At 38.9% G+C, this 14,660-nt stretch overlaps 1 protein-coding gene across 6 annotated transcripts in view; it reads right to left on the reverse strand.

Annotated features, from left to right (window-relative positions):
* si:ch211-285f17.1 (sickle tail protein) overlaps nucleotides 1–14,456 on the reverse strand; it is a 500,571-nt gene extending 486,115 nt beyond the window's left edge. For 3 of the 6 annotated variants that reach the window (XM_052017058.1, XM_052017057.1, XM_052017066.1), the window contains exon 1: nucleotides 14,191–14,456. In XM_052017058.1, coding sequence (XP_051873018.1) covers nucleotides 14,191–14,263 — 73 coding nt within the window. In that variant the 5' untranslated portion in view covers nucleotides 14,264–14,456. The remainder of the gene's footprint in view (nucleotides 1–14,190) is intronic. The other 3 variants (XM_052017072.1, XM_052017073.1, XM_052017071.1) reach the window with 2 other exon arrangements.
* Nucleotides 14,457–14,660: the final 204 nt, after the last annotated feature.

Genomic DNA, 14,660 nt, shown 5'->3' on the forward strand with positions numbered 1-14,660 from the left:
TTCTACCAGGGTTTGGGTGGGAGGGTGGGAAGAAGGAGAGAGAGCAGACTCGCAGGAAATAGAGGAAACGTGTGCAAGATAACACCGTTTGGATTTTTACACCTTGATCTCCAATTACTTCATCAATACTGTTATAACTACGATTAAGAAGTTTTCATTCATGAAAAATATGCACCCAATGATCAGAGTGCATTCAGAAAGACAATCAATATTAGCCATGCAGACTTGAGTCTAACTTGCATCAAGATTGAAAGCAGGTGCTCTTATCAAATCCCAGCTGTAACTTGTGTCACCTGGAGGGAGCACTGACTCACTCATCTAAACAGCAGCATTGGAAAAAGTCAGCAACACCTGACATTCACACATTCTCCTTTCCTTCCCTTAAATTTCAGACTCTTCACTTCCATAATTCAGGTGACCTTGACAGCCACTCACCTTCATCTAGCCCTAGTAATTTGGACTGTCGCAAACCCAAGGAGACTTGCAGCTGCAATGCCAGTGGTTCTCACTTGACCACTTGCAAATTGTCTCAAATCCCCAGTGGTCGATTACAGCAAGAGACCACTTTCAGTTAAATTTGGTGCCATCTTTGCTGCTGCATTTATACTTGGTCACAATATTTCAGGCCCGATCAATCTTTTATCATTGGATAACATCCAGTAAATGGCACAAAAATATTTCTGCAGGAAAAACACCTTTGACCACGTCCATCAGATGATGCTCAACATGGAACATCTGCAAGCCCTACGAGAAGGGCATGATGAATCCAATGGGATGGTTTCCCTAAGCAGACCTTCAAAACTATTTTACAGAATGCTTTACCAGCAGAACACACAAACAAGCTCCAAGACATTGCTTGGCTGGCAGAGAGGGACACTCAGTCAGATCCTTCCTGCACCATTGGACTCAGTGCCATCACATACTGCCCTCAAGATAGCTGTGTGGATGAGACGGCCATCCATTTCTTCATGGATGGTGTATTTGACGAGCTTTGGAGAAGGTCCTTTTCACGGTTGACACCAAGCAGCTGCACAATATGGGACTCATCAACAGGCTGTCCCCACTAGTCTAGGGATCTGCCACCACTGGAGAATGAGGGCAGGGCCCTATATAACAACTTGTCTAACACTTCATGGATGTACTGCTTAAAGAGGAAACGTTTCCAGAAGGACAGCACCATCTCACAGTACCAGAGACTCAGGTTCAGTCCCAATCTCCAATGCTGTCTGTGTGGCATTTTCATGCTCTATATGACCGCATGGGTTTCCTCCAGGTACTTCAGTTTCCTCCCACATCACAAAATGTGTGGGTTGGTAGGATAATCGGCCACTGTAAATTGCCCTTTGTGACGGGTATACAAGATGAGTATGTGCAGAGAAAAAAAAATGGAATTAATGTAGGATTAGTGTAAATGGTTGGTTGATCAGCATGGATTTAGTGAGCTGAAGGACCCATTTCTGTGCTGATTATACGATTCTATAAATGTGTTGCTACAGAATATATTAATTTGAACAGGCACCTGAATAGGAAAAGTTTAGAGGGATGTGTGTCAAAAGGGACTAGCTCAAGTAGGCAACATGGTCAGTATGGACTAATTGGGCCAGGCCCATTTCTGTGCTGTACAGCTCTGATTATAAATTTCACATAAAGGATAATTATTCAGCGTTTAAAATTCACATTTCTTTGCTGACATCAAATAGTCACTAAAAGCAGGTAATAAGCTCTTCATCATCTTTCACTTCCTCAATGTGAATTAAGATCCAAGAAACCATTTATCCAGAGCTGAATATTTCTCTAAAGTAACAAGAGGTACATACTATTGAAAGGCCAGGCACCTTCCAGGGCATTCAGAAAAAGAGATCTTGAACTTCCTGTAGGTCATTGCTGTGATCAATGGGAAAATAGTCATCTTTTCAAATAGGATGTAATGTTTGTACAGAAGTTAAAGGTAGAAACAATAGGAGAAATAAGCAACATTCTTATTAATGCTGTATCAATGTCAGTGGTGAGGAATCATTCCAACATATCATTATGTTCCAATACAATGACATGTCTCATAATGGGAAGCCATCTGTTCTGAGGCCTGTACATACTGTCCCTGCTCATCTCTCAAAACAATACCCTACATAGAGCAATAGTAAACTATCGGCTCTTCAAGACTGCTCTGCCATTAACGATATGATCTTAATTCACTTACATTCCATTTCAGTGATGTTTCCAGTATCCAAAATATCTATTGCTCTCTTAAATATACTTAACAACCTTATCCTCCAGGCTAGAAAATTTTAAAGATGTGCAGGTAGGTAAATATTGAGCAAAGACATTTCTCAGCTCAGTCTTAAACATGAACATTATGCAGAGGAAGGCACAGTAGTGTAGTGTTAGCGTAACGCTATTACAGCACCAGCCACCTGGGTTCAATTCTGACCACTGTCTGTAAGGAGTTTGTACGTTTTCTCCCGTATCTGCGTGGGTTTCCTCCCACATTCCAAAGACGTATGGGTTAGGAAGTTGTAGGCATGCTATGATGGAGAAGTGTGGCGACACTTACAGGCTGTTCCCAGAAGTCTATGCAAAGATGCATTTCACTTTTTCGATGTACATGTGACTAATAAAGATATCCTATCCTAGTTCAAGACCCTTCAGCCTCGACAAGCATCCTTTCAGATCTAACCTGCCACACTTTGTAATACTCATTTCATGGAGATCATCTCATTCTAAACTCCATATACTACATTGACATGGCCTACTCAATTTCAGTGGTTCAACCCCATTCTCTCATCCCAGAACTCAGTCAAATGAATTATTACTGCACTCCAAGGCAAGAATATCCTTCTTCAGGCAAGGAGATCAAACCTGTCCGATACCCATTAACTTCCTGAGTTATTTACAACTCCCAAGTCCCACTGAATCCCAACATACCAGTTATTCACCATTTATGAACTTTTCTTAAAGACAAAGCATCAGACTAACTTTGCCAACATGTATGCATTCATTATTTCTGGCTTTCCCACCTGGTTTCATGAATTTAGTTACATTGCATTCAGTCTCCTCATCCAATACACTTACAGGGATTATAAATAACTGAGGGCAAACAACTGATACTTATGGTACTCCAGTAACTACAGTTTAACAACCTGAAAATAACTGGTTTATCCTGCACCATTTCCTAGCCAATGACCAATTTGCAACATATTATCACATTATCCAAACCAACGAGCCCAAAATTTAAAGTGCAAAGCACATTATTGAATGCTTCAAAATCCAAATGCAATTCCGTTGGATTCCTCCGATTTCTTCCACTAGTTACAGCTTGGTAAAATGCCAGTAGAATCAGAATGATACATCACAGAAACAGGCCCTTCAGCCCACAAAGTTTGCACCAGCCATCAGCACTCATCCCACCTATACTAGGCCAAATGGCCAAAAGTCCCTTCAAATCAATTTTAGATTCCATTCTACAGGTCCCATTCTACTATGTGCAGAGTTCCAGAACCTCAAAATGAATAATATTTGAAGCGCTTTCTATTAGGATGTAGATCATCAGATTCCAGTGTATTTTGGCCTTACATGCCCATTAATTACTAACACTAAGTTTGTCATTCTCACTAGACCATTATGTTGTTCCTTTGGCAGGGAAGATGCTTTACTATGAAGGCAGCTACAGAATATTGTTCAATGTCTCTGTCATTTATTTCACATTAATCTATGTTTCAAGTAGTTATTGAAGTTGTAATTTTTTTTTAATATATTCCTCTTGCCAATTTACTCATGCTCATTTTCTTCCTCATTAATATCAGTCACCCTTTGCAGCATTCCAAAATCCTCAGGTGGTCATCTGTTTTTACCATCTTAAGTCACTTGTTTTAATCTATTTTTAGTTCTCTCATTAGCCATGGTTGGGATATTTATTCCTACTACTGAAAATTTTCCCCACGATGGCACTGGACTGGGGCAACTCCACGCGAGCCAACTTCAGCGGATCCTTTCATTACATTTATTATATTGTTCTACTCTTAAATCTAATACTGTACACTGTCTACCTGAACTGCACTTCCTCAATAACTGCAAAACCATTGTTTTTCTTTTGACTACCTTGATGTAATTATGCATGTCATGATCTGTCTGGATGGCACACAAAACAAAACCTTTTCACAGTACTTCAGTACAGGTGTTAATAATAAACCAATACCAATATGAAGTGTTTCGTTAAGTGACTGCAGTAGCTGATCTGCCATTTGTTTGTCCATCAACTTCAGCCAACTCACCCCCAACTTTTACTTGGGGTTACAGAATTTGTTTTGTTCTGATCTAAAACCCTACTTTCAGACATAATGGCATACTTCCCAAATTTGATGTAAAATTCTGTTATACTGTCAGAGACTCCTTTGCTATGGTTATTAATTAAATCCCATTTTGGTGCAGAATATTAAATCTAAAGTTGCCCATTCCCTGGTTCATATTTTAATTCAATATGAAATTGACCTGCATGTTAACAATGGAAATATGGTTTGTCCATATACATAGAGATACATTGGACAAGTCCCCTTGGGTCCCCATTTTCCTAGAGTGCAAAGTAACATTGGAACTGCAAAGACAAGGGTACTTACAGCATTTTTTAAAAAAAAACTTCAGCAATTGCCTTCTGCATCTCAGTTCCAGAATATTTTCTTTCCCCTCTGCCATTATTCATCTGTTTAACACTGCTCCAGATAGATTAGCAATGATCAACTAGAATGCACCAAAAGCAGTTGTATCACCTGGACAGTTTTGGCCTTCACCCTATCACAGATTCCCTTGGTTCTCCCTAGCCTTCCCTTCTTACTTCTCCATTTCTGACTAAGGGTCATTGTCCCAGATATATTAATTCTGTATCCATCTCTATAGAAGCATCACAACCTTTCAATCCAATCCAACAAAAGTTGAAAAGAATGCAATTCAAAGGTAACATGGAGGGAGAAAATTTAATCCTGACTCATGTCACAACCCACATTTTAGTATTTACACACTGATGCATCACATCCAGGGTGCATACTCTGCCTCACCCCTTTTTGCTCCCTTCAAAACAATTCCCACATAATCAACATCTACACCAGCTTTTACAGTCACAACTTTCGTCTCGTGTTTTATAGCTCCTCCCAATTTGATATGACACCTTAATGTTTACAGGCAAGGTTACTTTCTCCTGACCATCTGTCCCATCAATCTACTCTATTTTGTCCCTTTCTTCTAAATGTCAAGAATCCTGGAACATACAATTTCCAACATTAATCATCTTGCACTCATACCACCACAATAGCTGTTAGATAAAAATAAATTGCATCTCACAAAGCTATTGAAAATGGTTTTCCTTTGCAAATATGGTATGCCTTCAGTTTAACTCTATTTTTCCTTGGAATTGGTTTATCATTTATTGTCACTCGTACTGAGGTACAGTGGAAAAACTTGGTCTTGCATACCCTTCCTACAGATCAATTCATTACAGTGAATCGAGGTAGGACAGGGTAAAACAATACAAAATGCAGAGTGAAGTGTAGACATACAATATAGATTTTAAAAAGTATGATTATAGTAAAAGTAATAAGTAGATCTGCAGAGAGCAGCTTGTAATGAGTTGCCACGTTCTGGTGCCATCTTAGCTCTTGTGCATAGCAATATTCAAATTAACAGAAGTAGGCCAATTGCCCCATCAAGCCTGTGCCACCATTTAATAAGATCCAATTATTACTTCGACTCCACGTTCACATCATCTGAGAACCTTTCATCAATCTACCTTTCTCATTCATTTTCAAAAGACTTTCTTAAAGGCTGGTGAATCTTTCCACCTTCCTAGGAGGGGGAAAATTTGCCTTATCACATGAAAAGTGTGACCTTGTCGTTTTAAAAAACTAACCCATAGTTCTAGTTTCTCCACAAAAAGAAACATCCTCTCCACGTCCACTGTCAAACCCTCAGGATCTTCAAGGTTTCAAACACCAAAACTCCAGATCTAACCTGTCTAATCTTTGTTCACAAGACAATGCACCTATTCTAGGTATCAGTCTAATAAACCTTCTCCAAACTGTTCCCAATGCATTATAGCCCTTCCTTAAATGAGGCCAGTACTGTACACACTACTCTGGGGTGGGGGGGGGGGCGTCTCACTGAAGCAAAGTCTCTCATTTTCACCTTGTAATTAAACAATAAAATTCTGATAGATCCCCAATTACTTGCTGCACCTGCTACTAGCCTTTTGCAAATCATGCACTAGCATGCTCAGTCCCTTTTCATCTCATAGCTCTGCATTATAATACTATTTAGATAAAGTGCTTCCTATTAAAATGTTGACAACTTCATATTTTCCCCCACATTATATTCCATTTACCAGATCTTTGCCATTTTGCTTCACTTATACACGTCTTTGTAACCTTACTACTGCCCTCTTCACAATTCCCCACTTACCCCTATATCAGCAAATATAGCAACTGCACCTTCAATTAATTCATCCGAATCATTTATATAAGTTGTGGAAAGCTGAAACCCCATCAATCCCTGTGGCATACAAGTTATATCTTGCCAACCAGCAAGAGACTAATGTGTGCCTATTCTCCATTTCCCATTAACCTGCCAATCATCTATGCCCCATGTTATCTCCTACATCAAGAACTTTCATTTTCTGCAAACATCTTTGATGCAGGACCTTACCAAATGACTTTTGGAAATCTACATATGGTAGATCGACAGGCTCCCCTTTATTCACAGTATTTTACTTCGAAAGAGCTCCCATAAATTGGTCAAATGTGATTTCACTTCCACTAAACCATGTTGCCTCTGCCTGAATAGCTTGAATTTTTTTTTTAAAAAGTGTTCTGCTATGTCTCTAATAATAGCTCCTAACATTTTTCCTCTCAACAGTTATTAACTGGCTTTTAGTTTCCTTTATTTCTACCACCCCACCTTTGAATAAAAGAGCTACATTTGCCATTTTTCATATTTGGCTCCACCTTCAGAAGTCATGAGTTTCTTTACTATTTTTTTTTTTTTTAAAAACTGTTCTTTTGTAATCCATCCTGTTTACTTTTAACCAAAAATCATGATTCTAGCCCATCACCTTGACTTTTCCTTTACTGGTTTCACATTTACCTTTCCTCGAATCCTCCACCACCACAAACCCCCAACTTCATTGATTTCAAGCTCAATCTACCAGGCTATTCTATTTACCAAGACACAGGTGCTAACAAATTTAAATAGAACCCAAACTATTCTTTCCCCAAACAGGACCGATCAGTATATTTTTCTCCCAAGCCATATTTCCAGTCTGCAAATTGCCTTTAACTTCAACACCAACACCGTAGCCAATTTAGAGGTGTCACAGATAATACTGGTAAACATATTCCTACAAAGAACAGGGAGACACTACCAAATCTGGAGTTCACCTCATGACAAGATGCATAGACAAAGATGGAGAAACAAAGGATACCCTATGTAACAGAGCTTAATACACCAGCAAGCTGGAAAGTACGAACTGTGTAGGAGTGAAATTAAAAGAGAAATTAACAAGCAAAGAGGATGTAAAAACAATATTAAAAATGTATTTGATTTTGCTTGCCAAAGAGTATCATAGAGGACAAGGATAGCTTGTAAAGAGTAAGCCACCTTAATACCCAAAAGGCAATCCCTGGCAAAGGGAGGAGATGTAGGCAAGTTCTTAATGAATATTTTAGAGCTGGCATCATTAAAGAGGGGGATGCTACCAATGTAATAGTTAAGGACAACCAGTACAACATATTGGGCAAGATGAGTAAAGGAGGAAGCATTAAGGGGTTTGGCATCTATGAAAATTGCCAGGCTCAGTTAAAGTTTATCCCACGCTATTGAAAGTAGCAAGGGCAGTAACTACAGCATCTCTGACTACAATTTTCCATTCCTCCCTGGCTACAGGAATAGAGCCAGAGGACTGGAGAACTGCTACCATTTTAATGTTGTTCAGAAATGAATAAATTATATGCCATCTATTTTAACTTTGAATTATTAGAATTCACCCCAAGGGATAACATGCACTTTATTTAGAAAGGTACAGACTACTCAAAGATGGTCAATGTAGATTTAAGACCGCATACAACCAACTTGATTGGATGTTTTTGAGAAGTTAAGAGGAAAGGTCAATGAGGGTAATGCAGTTAATGGCAGGTTGGTTGAAAACCCAAGGGATTCAAGAGCAAGTGGATCCAAAGTTGGCACAGTAGTGGAAGGGTACTTTTGGGACCAAAAGGCTGTTAGCAGTGGAGTTCCACAAGGATCATTATATGATCCCTCGTTGCTTGGAATACATATTCATGATTTAGACCACAATGTAGTTATGATAAAGATATTTGCAGCCATTTCAAAAAAAAATGGCCTTATGGTGACAGAATGGAGGAAAGCTCTAGACTGCATGCAAATATAGATGCATTAGAAATGTTTAACACATTTAGACAGGTATGTGGATAGGAAAGGCTTGGAGAAATTGGGCCAAACACGAGGAAATGGGACTAGCTCAAGTAGGCAACTTGGTCTGCAAGGATAAGTTGAGCTGAAGGGCCCATTTCCATGCTGTACAACTCTATGACCCCAAGTACGAGGCAATGAATGAGGATATTGAGTGCCATGAAGGGACAGAGATACCCTGAAGTACATTTCCACAGATCCTAAACGTAGGAAATCTCAGTAAGATGGTTAACAAGGCATACAGAATGCTATCCTTTACCACCCGAGGCACAGAATACAAGACCAGGAAGGTACACAATGCTAGTTAGGCCACCAGTGGACTAATGCATGCAGTTCTGGTCATTACATTACAGAACGACATGATGCATTGGAGATTTACAGAGATGTTATAAAGACTGCAAAATTGTGGATATAAGGAAAAAATAGATATGGAGTTATTTTCTTTGGAACAGAATAGCTCAAGGGACACCTAATTTGGATGCATAACATTATGAGAACTCTGGATAGAATAAATACAAATGGTCTTATTCCTTTAGCAGGGTGATCAAGAGCAAATGGACATAGATCAGCAAAAGTATTGGAGGGCAAGGGGGTGCAGAGCAAGAGTGATAGGTCTAGAACTTATCACCTGAAAAGGTAGTAGAGGCAGAAACCCACACCACATTTATTAAGTACTTTGGTGTACACTTCAAGAACAATGAGCTGCAGGGACATGGACCTAGTTCCAGAAGTTGAGATTCGGCCAAGGAGCTTCCTTTTGACTGATACAGACACGAGGAGCTAAGTGATCTCCACCTGTCACATATTTTCTATAGCCCACTGATTGAAACCAGTGGGATTCTGCATTTTAATTTCAATCCTAGCTCTTCAAACTTGCTCATCTCCAACTATGCTTCAGGATCTACAATCGAGCAGAGCAATCTGTTCCTTCCCATTCAAAGTTCTTTTACCAATCTCAGGGAAAATCCTTCACCCTGGGCAGTCAATAAACAACCTTCCAAAGTCCTGGCCACTGGTGCAGAGGATGACACCCTCTCCTACTCTGGCTGCACCATCCCCTACCAATACCATGTTACTTCACTGTCAACTTAAATGGCTTCCTATTTCATGGGCATCCACATTTTAGACTCCATACAATCACAAAGGAAGCAAGATCCTCATATTTTGAGGAACAGCAGAGGCTGAGAGTAGGTGGGGGAATACAGAGAATTAGATTAAATGTTTCATGCCCCAGAATGCATTGATTTCTCATTCCATTTCAGTCAAACTGCTACAGAAAGAAAAGTTGCCTACAGATGGACAAAAGTTTGATAAAGTTTTCCAAAGATATAATCAAAAAGGAATCAGATATGGTCAAAAAATGGAATTCACATGAAGTTTTACAAAAACATTTTCATTTTTAAATACCAATTTCAGATTTTCCCTTGATAGTTTACCAACTTGCAAAGAGCCAGGTTTTACAACCAGTTGCCAATTCACAAGTAAAAATTGTCTACTGGTCAGCTTCAATGTCTTCCAGAATTAAAAAACATAGATGTTAATGAAATGCTATCTACAATTAGCCTTAGTGCATACAGGCTACTTAGACAAAATGCTTAATGCACTAATTGAATGTAACAAGTTAAAATGCTATCTTTTTCTAGGCAGTACTATTGGATAGTCACCAGTATGTTTGTATTGAAAGCCCATATTTGATACACATTCAACATACCTTCCAATACTGCTATAAATCACCCAACTAATCATAGGCAATGCTGGTTAACAAAGCTAAGCTGGTATTTTAGAGCTTCCTTTGAAACCTATTTTCACAGTACTTCAGCTTTATTTTCAAGTTTTTCATTTAGCCATTTCAAATAAATCTTCTTGGAATAACAGATAATATTTATTCCTAATGATCCAAAGTAGCTATTATAGTTTTGACAGTTTGAATGACAAATAAATTGATACTATTGTTTAGGAGCCATATTCAATAGAAGTACACCAATTAACCAATCTTTCAATTCCATACTACCAGACTACAGAATTGATATGCACAATGCATACATGGCATTTCCCACTCTGTATTAAAGTCTTGCATAGTAACAGACTCTGGGGAAATACAAACATAATTAACATTTTGAAATCTACAAACTTCTATTGCAACACAGACTTCTGGACTGATTATTTAGCAAACTCTTTTCAAATCCAAGATCCAGTCTTCCTATTGGGTTTTGCTGCACCAACATTTTGTAAAATAAGTAAACATGGCCTGGAATTTCCTGAAAACCTACACTTTAGAAAAGGTACATTATGCTGCTGTAAGAGCATATGGTGTACATTTTCCTGAACTTGATGGTGCAAATAACTCAGGTCATTGGTTACACAATGCCAAAGTTTTGTACAGTCTGTGATTCTTGCTGGAACAGTGACAGAACCTAATATCATATCTTTGCCTTGCTCTGTAAAATTATGGAGCAGTGACTCAGTGTAAAATTGCCTTCTTGTGCGAGTTAGAATGTTGTGGACTTAAGTCTAACTCCAGATATGATCATTGAAACAACTAGTGCCCAAGTATTAACGACATTTAAAAGTTGCTATGAACAACATTTAAAAAGATACTTGGACAGGTACATGGATAGGAAAGGTTTAGCGGGATATGGGCCTAAAGGGGGCAAATGGGACTAGCTTAGATGGGAATCTTGGCCTGTCGGGCTAAAGGATCTGCTGCCATGCTCTATGACTATTACACTGTTTTAGGTGCTCTCTTTTGAATGAAATGTTAAAAAAAAGGTCCTGTCTGCTCTCTCAAGTGAACATGAAAAGGACTAAAAACATTTTAAAGAACTGGGGACTTCACATTGTCTCAACCAATATTTATCGCTCAGCTAACACCAAAACAGAATTATTTGGTCACTGTTATACTGTTGTTTGTGGGAAGTTGCTGTGTGCGTGTTACTTCAATTATCACACTTCATAAAGTACTGCTTTGACTTTGTATCTTAGCACCTTTCATGACCTAGAAGTCCTACATAGAAGCAAGTGTTTTTAAATCTCAGATTATGCAAAAGAACTGCTACTTACCATGCATCAGTCTTGTGACCAGAGACAGTTCACTGAAGAACCTCAAATTTGAAAGCATTAAATAAAAACAAAAACAGCCAGGAAAATTCAGCAATCAGGCAGCATCCATGGAAAGCTTGAGAAGGCATTGGCTTTAAGTGGTGTATTTACTCTGTCATGAAAGATTGCAAGGCAAAGAGGAAAAGATTCAAGGATGTGCTCAAAGCTTCCTTGAAGAAGTGCAACATTCCCGTTGATTCCAGACAAGCTTGATCTTCAGACCGCTCAAAGTGGAGAAGGAACATTTGGGATGGTATTGAAAATCAAGACTGTGTACTGGGAGCAAACATAAGCCCTGCATAGGTACAGAAGGAGCACAGCACCTCAAACTACAACCCACCTGCCCCACCTGGGCAATACCTACTGTCATCACTGTGGTCTCATTATCTATTTCAGGACCCACAAAACTGGAGTGGAACCAAGTTATCCTCAATCTCAAGGGACTGCCTAAGAAGATAAATGCATTTAATTTATTTCAATTCAGTAGAATAATTGAGCCAAGTAGCACCATCAGTTAACACCAATTAAACCCAATGGCTGACCCAAAGAAAACTTAACTTTTGTAAACTTAATAATTTCAAGGCTTTTGACATTGTAGCAATTTTAGTTTAACAGTTAATGCACGCCCATCTTGGGATACAGGGATGGTATGGGGGTTAGCAGTAGGTATCTGCTATCTCCTGCTTGATTCATTATTTCCTCTCTTTTTTTGGAGTTTACACTGAACAACAAGTATCCATCTTGAAACTAGAGGACAATTATTTCAGCCAAATCGTATATACTTTAATATATGTCGAATCATATATACTTTGAATTATTTGCTTGTCTATTGAGAGTTAAGTTTATTCAATACATCACGATTTTCCTTCACCTGGGCAGTGACTGCCACATATTTTTGGACATTAGAGTTACTGAACCAAACCACTGCTCATTGGTTTCTAAATACATAAGTATCAAATGGTCTACTGAAGGATCAGAAGACTCCACTTAAACTGTAACACTTCATAATAAATACATTAGTGCATTAAATTCAAAGCCCATACATTGAATAATAATGCACAATCAGCAGAAAACTGTAACTGAACTGAGTTTGCTTTCAGCTAATCAGTTGGTTGCAAGGATTCCCAATGCATAACACAATGAAGAGTGAAGATACCCTGGTCAAAATTTACCCAGTCAACATCAGCAAAATAACCCAAGAAATCATTTGTGGGATATTGAGATGTTCAAATTTACTGCTCCGTTGAATTACATGAAAACAGAGACAACACTTCAAAGTAGTCCATAGCTTTTGAAGCACCTTGGGATATCCTGATAACATGAAAGATGCAACATTTCCTGAGATTGGATTCTATTACTTTATCTAATAAGGAAGCCACATGCCATTGTCTCTCTTCTCTCTTCGAATTCTATTCATTAACAACAGCTGGCTTTCCAATCACAGGTAACGAAGCTATCATCTTCAGCTGGGCACAAGAGATTACAATGGTCTTTTGAATGGTTGAAGCATAATTAGAAAGAAATACTCTAGTTATACATATCTGCTGTAACTACTGTCACCTTCAATTTCCAGAGACTTCTTTTATATTTCAAAAACAAAACATTTAGAGATGACAACTAGTTTTAAAAGCAAACATTAAAAGGCAGAGGTCAAGGTAAAGTCAAGACAGAAGATCCTTGCTAGTTTGAGGACATTAAAGCATAGTCAAATTCATTGAACAACCTCACATCTGTCTTGTCCGAATATTATAACATATCACACCTAGGGTGATTGTGTAAATGACTGACACACCTGCTGGTAATGAATCACATAATTACAAGTGCCAGGAATTCTTTTAGTATGCATAGTACTAAGTAAGTACTTAGTAAATATATGATTATGAATGTCACATGGGATTTAGCGACACATACAAGAGCAATTTAATTTTGAATTTGAATAAAAAAATACATTGATATAAATTAAGCAAAAAATAACCTGCAACTGAAATAGTCTGATCCTACTAACAGTGATAAACTCCACAAGATCAGCTCGAACATAAAGTACTTTTCTCTACTTTGGCATTGCCAATACAGGTACAACTGATAAAAGGTGAAGTGTCACATTAAAGCATAACTAATAACAAGAACAATGGCTGTCTGTCGTCAGATATTATTGTTAAAAAGAAAATATTTTCTCCTACTTATTTTACATTAATATCACTTAGAAAGAGCATCCTCAGGAAAAGGATAGGAGACCTGGAAATTTATTAAGTATGAAAAAATATGCTAACATTTCCAAGAATGTGAAACCATGATGAATGTTCTGTTTAATACGTCATAGGTTGTGGATTAATCTGAATGTTAAATACAGTGATATTTAATATGCCTTTCAAAACAACCATAATGTTAGTACAGCTTCAAGCTATTCGCTGTCAAAGAACGAAAGTTAACTTGGAAGGAGCAAGCTGTCGATATAGTGTCTCTACAAATCCACGTAAAACTCAGCATACTGTGTACCACTGCTACTTCGCCCTATACTCTAAGGGAATGATAGGTCATAGACACAATTCGTGTATTTACTTTCTCTCAACAACAAGCGCCTAAGCTAAGAATAAGTGAAAACTTTCCTTAAAAATAAACACCTACGTGCTACTTTGTGGCGTTCCTTCGCATCTCCCGGGGGCGGTAGTCCTGCAAACTGCACCCGGTTTCCAGACATCTACCGCCGTATTATTTTTTTTCTTCTAGCGAAGATAATAGTTGTTCCTTGCTGTCCGATTAACTGGCGAGGCGAGAGTTCCCGTGGAGTGTCGGCAGGGACCGAGCTGATCGCCTTGCAGAGAGCTGTGTGGAACCGCAACTGTCTCTGTAGCTGTGGCTATGCTCCACTCTCCGCCGCTCATCCACTCTGCCTGCTGTCAGAGTGCAGCGCACTCCACGCCAACACTGCGGTAGTGGGTCCGCCCCTTGCGCTCGCCGCTGGCCGGAAGCCGCCTGCATTCACCTGGCCAACTGCTCGGGGGCGAGTGGGGCTAAGCAGTGGGTTGAGGGGAATGAATGTCAACGCCATTCATGGCTGAATCCTGTCGGCAATTATTTATAACATGATTGCAGCT

The sequence above is a fragment of the Pristis pectinata genome, chromosome 5, assembly GCF_009764475.1.
Source record: "Pristis pectinata isolate sPriPec2 chromosome 5, sPriPec2.1.pri, whole genome shotgun sequence".
NCBI lineage: Eukaryota > Metazoa > Chordata > Chondrichthyes > Rhinopristiformes > Pristidae > Pristis > Pristis pectinata.